The sequence below is a fragment of the Mus caroli genome, chromosome 19 (assembly GCF_900094665.2).
Source record: "Mus caroli chromosome 19, CAROLI_EIJ_v1.1, whole genome shotgun sequence".
NCBI classification, from domain to species: Eukaryota; Metazoa; Chordata; class Mammalia; order Rodentia; family Muridae; genus Mus; species Mus caroli.
Window position 1 is genome coordinate 6139518 of NC_034588.1, and position 6483 is coordinate 6146000.

At 52.2% G+C, this 6483-nt stretch overlaps 1 protein-coding gene across 3 annotated transcripts in view; it reads left to right on the forward strand.

Annotated features, from left to right (window-relative positions):
• The first annotated feature begins 52 nt into the window (after window positions 1-52).
• Window positions 53-6483, forward strand: part of Eml3 (EMAP like 3) — a 12006-nt gene continuing 5575 nt past the window's right edge. Inside the window, exons 1-10 of one of the 3 annotated variants that reach the window (XM_021151479.1) lie at window positions 53-368; window positions 1211-1382; window positions 1456-1716; window positions 1802-1915; window positions 3316-3383; window positions 3497-3620; window positions 3845-4015; window positions 4204-4273; window positions 4360-4470; window positions 5087-5182. In XM_021151479.1, coding sequence (XP_021007138.1) covers window positions 347-368; window positions 1211-1382; window positions 1456-1716; window positions 1802-1915; window positions 3316-3383; window positions 3497-3620; window positions 3845-4015; window positions 4204-4273; window positions 4360-4470; window positions 5087-5182 — 1209 coding nt within the window. In that variant the 5' untranslated portion in view covers window positions 53-346. The remainder of the gene's footprint in view (window positions 369-1210; window positions 1383-1455; window positions 1717-1801; window positions 1916-3315; window positions 3384-3496; window positions 3621-3844; window positions 4016-4203; window positions 4274-4359; window positions 4471-5086; window positions 5183-6483) is intronic. The other 2 variants (XM_029472461.1, XM_021151480.1) reach the window with 2 other exon arrangements.

Below are 6483 nucleotides of genomic sequence, written 5' to 3' on the forward strand. Positions count from 1 at the left end.
GGGTCCCGGACAGGGAAGGGTTACCTGGCGGCCCGCCCCCCCACCCCTCCGGCCCGCCTCCCTCCCGCGCTTGCTGGCGACTCCGGGTCCCGCGCCTGTTTGTGCTGCAGCGCAGGGGCTCCGGACGGCCCGTCACCGCACCCCGGGAGCCTACCCCCGAGAGAGTAAAAGAACCGGTTCCACAGCGCCCCACTCCAACTCCTGACCCCCACGCTCGACAGCGCCCCCGAGGGGTGGCACGGCTCCCCTCCGCGCGCGCTCGAGTGCTTCCTTCCCCTCTCTCTAGCCATGGCCCCCGCGGCTTAGACGCCTCCGACGACGCTGCTCGGAGCAACGCGGGGGCCGGATGGACGGGGCTGCGGGGCCCGGTGAGTACGGGGCGGGGCGGCCGGCGTGGCCTGGATTCCCTGAGCGCCAGCCGGACGTGCACTACTAGTGCTGGACCGCTGTCTAGTGGCGTGCTCGCGTGCTCCTGCGCCTCGGGGGTTCTGAGCATCCTCCTCAGTTCTTCAGGTCGTCCAATTCTAGTTCCTAGGAACCCGCTACAGTCATTTTGGACTTCCTTAATGCCATTCTACTCCTTGGTTCCCTGTGCCCCTCTGAGTTTCCCTGACCACTGTGTCACACTGGGCCTCTTCCCCGGGAATTCCGGGTCTTTTTATTTCTGACTTCTACCCTTACCTTGGGATGTACACTGTAACAGCTCTCCACTGATATGCTGCACAGCCACCAGATTGTGTGCCTTACACCCTGGCCTCTCAGTCTGACTTTACTGTCCAGTTCACTTTCCTGTGTCTCTAGCTTGTTGGCTGTGTTTGCATTTGGTAGAGACTTGGCGCTTGCTGGTGGAGTGAGGGCTGCGTGCGGATCCTCACCAGGATTGCTCCTGCGTCTCTCTCTGACTCCCACATACCTCGACAGTATTCCATGTTTTCCCCCTGGTACTCCATAATACTTTGTCTTTGTGGAGGCTGAGACAGCAGCAGGAAGAGTTTTGCCAGGCTCATTGCCTGTCCTGCTAGGAGGAGGCACTTTGGTCCCCTACCATCTCTGTCCACCTCCTCGCCTCTGGATGAGCTTTCAAGCTTTAGACTGTGCGAAAGGGTTAGCTCTATTGAATGGTTGCATTCTAACGTTGGGTAGGAGGACAAAACCAGCTCTGCCCTCCAGGTAGTGGCACTTTTCTGAGTGCTTCTTGCCCCTTTCCCAGGTGAGGGCCCTGTTCATGAGACCCTGCAGACCCTGAGCCAGCGGCTTCGGGTGCAGGAAGAAGAGATGGAACTGGTAAAGGCGGCTTTGGCAGAAGCCCTTCGCCTGCTGCGGCTGCATGGCCCCACCACAACCCTGCAGGGCTCTGGCATATCAGCCCCGACAAGGAACAGGTATATATGCCAGCACACTCATTCTTCCTTCCTGGGAACTTTGGGGCATCGGGTTAATTTGCTGTCTCCTCAGCAGCATCACAGTCCCTCCAGGACTGCCACCTACGTGCAGCCCTTCCTTGGTGAGCCGAGGCACCCAAACGGAAGAAGAATTGGAGATTGGTCCATCCTCTGGATCCCCTGGCCTGAGCAATGGTCCTCCAGCTCTTCAGGGGGGAAGTGAAGAGCCTAGTGGGACCCAGTCTGAAGGAGGGTGCAGCAGCAGCAGTGGGGCAGGCTCCCCTGGCCCCCCAGGAATCCTCAGGCCCGTGCAGCCTCTTCAGCGTTCTGACACGTAGGTATCCTGTGGTGGTAGCTAGGATAGATGGGAAGTCTGAGAAGCAGGCTTGATTTTTCACTTTTTCCTTCTGTCCCACCAGGCCCCGAAGAAATTCTTCCTCCTCCTCCTCCCCCTCAGAGCGGCCCAGGCAGAAACTCTCCAGGAAGGCAGCTTCCTCAGCTAACCTGCTATTGCGGTCAGGGAGCACAGAGAGGTGGGTAAGCCTTCCCTTCCTCCTTTAACTTGCTGTATCCCAGGCTTAGCTTCTTGACTTTCTCCATTCCTGGGTGGGGTAGGTGACCTCATTACCCAACAGGAAGAAAGAAACAAAGCATTCCTTGGGACTCCTGCGATGTTCGGGGCCCTGTGCTGCAGCTCTCCTCCATGTCATTCAGGCCCTGTAACGTCTTTGGTGACTAGGTGGTCTCTCATGCTTTCTGTTGCACAGGTGAAGCAGGCTCAGAGAGGGTAGTCAGTTGCCTCAGGTCACAGAGACAAGCTCTGGACCTGATTCTTCCTGATTCTGGTTCTACTGACATTTTCATACCACAACATACCTTCCAAAATTGTAGGAGCTAAAAGCTCTGATGACAGTTTATTTTGTTAGTTAAGACAGGGCCTCATACTGTAGCCCAGGCTGGCCTAGAATTCACTTTGTAGCCCAGGCTGGCCTAAAAGGCCTGATAGTCCTTTCTTGGCCTCCAGAGGGTTGGGAAGACACCTAGCAGCTCTGGTGATCACTCCCAGACGGCTGTCCTCAGAGTTCCAGCCAATCCCCATTCCCTACAGAGTCCTGCTCCGCCTACTTCTGTAGCATCCTAGTGCCAGGAAGCCTGCTGGTGTGGGGTCACTGTCTTAGTGGACCTGAAGGTCTACTCCAGCCTTGTCCTTTCTCACCTTCTACTCACTATGTTCTCTGAAGAGCTATTGTTAGCTTATCATCCCGTGATAGTGACCTCTGGAATTCAATTGTCATTTTCCTTTTGGGAGATTTTTGCCTACCTTCCAGATTCCTGAAAGGCAGGTTGGTATGTATTCTGACCTCATTTTACAAATATGGAAATAAAAAGGTCGGTAGAGGCCTAGAAGAAAGGGCACAGGCTATAGTTTTATGGTTCTGTTCTCTTACCTTTATATTGCCTTCCCTTTCTTCCTTCTTTCTCTCTTTTCTTTTCTTTTCTTTTCTTTTCTTTTCTTTCTTTCTTTCTTTCTTTCTTTCTTTCTTTCTTTCCTCCCTCCCTCCCTCCCTCCCTCCCTCCCTCCCTTCCTCCTTCACCTCTCTTTCAACTAAAAGTCCCCATCTTTCTAGAGCCCTGACAGTGACCCCACATCAGCAGGCTGACTGGGAGGAACCTCCTGTCAGTATCTTTTTTGTTTTGTTTTTTTGTTTTTGTTTTGTTCCAGACAGGGCTTTTTTGTGTAGCCCTGGCTGTCCTGGAACTCACTCTGTAGACCAGGCTGGCCTCGAACTCAGAAATCCGCCTGCCTCTGCCTCCCGAGTGCTGGGATTAAAGGCATGTGCCACCACGCCCGGCTCCTGTCAGTATCTTGTCCCCACCTCTCTCAGGTCTTGACACTTGATCCTGGTCTTATACTTTTACCTCTTCTCAATAGCCGGGGGAACAAAGACCCTCTGTCCAGTCCTGGGGGTCCCGGATCTCGGAGGAGCAATTATAACTTAGGTATGTAACAGAGAAGTGGAGGAAAGAACTTGCATGATGGAATTAGTCAGGTACGGTGGGTTTGCTGCTCTGGCCTTTGGGAGGGAGGCTTACTTCCCTGCTTTTTCCTGTAGAAGGCATTTCGGTGAAGATGTTCCTTCGTGGCCGTCCCATCACCATGTACATTCCGTCTGGCATCCGAAGTCTTGAGGAGCTGCCCAGTGGCCCACCCCCAGAGACCCTGAGCCTTGACTGGGTGTATCCTATTCAGTTCCATAGGAATCACCCCTGCCCACAATGGGTCCCCCTTCCTTCTTTACAGTTTCTTTCTGTGTGTGGGTGGACAAGGAATCCTGTGAATTATCCCATACCACCCTAACATGGATGGTGATGCCAAGTGGGAGCTTTGCCGTTTTCATGTTCCCTTCTTCCTCTTCCTGTCCTTCATCTGGCCTTTTCCTTGACCATGGTCCCCAACACAGTTATGGGTACAGGGGTCGTGACTCTCGCTCTAATCTATTTGTGCTGCGCTCTGGGGAGGTGGTCTACTTTATTGCCTGTGTAGTGGTGCTGTACCGGCCTGGGGGAGGCCCAGGGGGTCCTGGAGGTGGCGGCCAGAGACATTACCGGGGTCACACAGACTGCGTTCGATGGTGAGGGTCTTGGGGTCGATGGTGAGGGTCTTGGGGTCTGGGGCTGGTGGGCTTGACAGGAAGAGGGTCTGTCTACGGGGGGGACGGGTAGCAAAGACAGCTGCCTTGCTGCTGCTTAAGTAAGGAAAACATGTCTTGGGTGGTCTTGAGAGTGACCCCTTTCCTAGAGTTCTCTTCCCCTTCCTTAGCCTTGCTGTTCACCCTGATGGTGTCCGTGTAGCCTCAGGACAGACAGCTGGAGTGGACAAGGATGGAAAGGTAATGCCAGTGCAGAATATGGAGCAGATAGGATGAGGTAACAGGTCAGCTTTTCTTCCCGGTTCTGACCCCTTCTCTTCCACTAGCCCCTGCAGCCCGTGGTTCATATCTGGGACTCAGAGACACTCCTAAAACTGCAGGAGATTGGACTGGGTGCCTTTGAGCGAGGTGTGGGGGCCTTGGCCTTTTCAGCAGCGGTGAGCTGAGCACAAAGCTTCTGGTCTTGTTTGTTTGTTTGTTGTTGTTTTGTTTTGGGGGACAGGGTTCCTCTATGTGTAGCCTTAGCTGTCCTGGGGCTCAGTTTGTAGACCAGGTTGGCTTTGTTTTGTTTTGTTTTTTCGAGATAGGGTTTCTCTTTGTAGCCCTGACTGTCCTGAAACTCACTCTGTAGACCAGGCTGGCCTTGAACTCAGAAATATGCCTGCCTCTGCCTCCTGAGTGCTGGGATTAAAGATGTGCGCCACCACGCCCGGCTGTTTGTTTTTGAGGCAGGGTCTCATGTACCTTCGGCTGGCCTCTCTAACTCAATATATAGATGAGGATGTTTTTGAACTCTTGCTCCTTCTGTCTCTGCCCTCCAATTGTTATAGGCACGTGCCACCATATATGGCTAGACCCTTATTCTTGCTCAGGACATCACTCTTTGATTTTACCAGGAAGCCTGGGGAAGGTCTGGTGTTCTGGGCTCACATAGCCAGTTCTCCTGAGAAAGAGACCCGTCAACTTTTTTTGCCCTCCCAACCTGTGATAGATCCCTGTCTAATAGCAGGCATGTCAGACCTCCAGGCTTCACATGCTGTGTCTCGTCCTCAGGATCAAGGTGCTTTTCTGTGTGTGGTGGATGATTCCAATGAGCACATGCTGTCAGTGTGGGACTGTAGCCGGGGAGTGAAGCTGGCTGAGATTAAGGTGAGGAGCCGAGGTGGCTTGATGGTTTCTGAATCTGGGGTTGGGTGGGAGTGGTGGAATACAGACAGTTCCAGGTTTACTTATACATACACTTCCGACTCAGGTAAATCTCAGTTCTCTCAGCTTTTGTTTCTCCATCTGTGCATTGGGAACTACAGGAGTTCTAACGGGGACTATAATTATTTAGGGGATCAGCTCCCCCCCTCCTGCAGTGTTGAGGGTCAAACCAGGGCCTTTAATATATCAGCAGGCATTCTACCATTGCCTTGAAGGAAGAATTATCTGAGGTCTCAGGGCTTTTGTAGACAGCGGTTAGGAAGATTCAGTTATAGAGTAGACTTTGGTGGCATAAGGCCATCATGCCAGCTACTCTGGAGACTGAGCAGAAGGAAAGAGGGCTGAGGATATAGCCCATAACAGTACACACAAGGCCCTGAACTCAACCTCAATATGGCAATAGGAGTAAATGTGCAGAGGTGGTGCACACCTTTAGTCCCAGCACTCAGGAGGCAGAGGCAAGTGGATCTCTGTGAGTTCAAGGTCAACCTGGTCTACAGAGGGAGTTCCAAGATAGCAAGGCATATAGAGAAGCCCTGTCTTGGGGAAAAAAATTAAAGAGTCAAGTGCTGGTTGTAGTGGTTTATGACGGTAATTCCAGCACTTGAAAAGCTGAAGCAAGGGCTGGAGAGATGGCTCAGGGATTAAGAGCACCAACTGCTTTTCCGAAGGTCCCAGCAACCATATGGTGGCTCACAACCATCTGTAATAAGATCTGATGTTCTAGGAGGATGGTCTATAGAGTAAGTTGTCTCAACAAAGAACAGCAAATCAAAAAACAAAAAGCCATTTGTGTTGGTGCGTACCTGTAAACTTGGCACTTGGGAAGTGGAGGCAGGAGAGTCAGGAGTTCATCCTCGGCTACACTGGCAGTTTTAGGACAGCCATAAGTACACGAAACTCTGTCACAAGAAACAAACCAAAACAGGGTATGCTGGTGCACACCTTTAATCCTAGCACTGAGTTTCTGAGTTTGAGACCACCCTGGTCTACAAAGTGAGTTTCAGGACAGCCAGGACTATACAGAGAAACCCTGTCTCAAAAGAAAGAGACAGAGAGACAGAGAGACAGAGAGAGAGAGAGAGAGAGACTGAGACTCAAAAGAAAAAGAGAGAGAGACAGAGACAGAGAAAGGAAGGAAGAAAGAAAAGGAAAGGAAAGGAAAGGAAAGGAAAGGAAAGGAAAGAAAGGAAAGGAAAGGAAAGGAAAGGAAAGGAAAGGAAAGGAAAGGAAAGGAAAGGAAA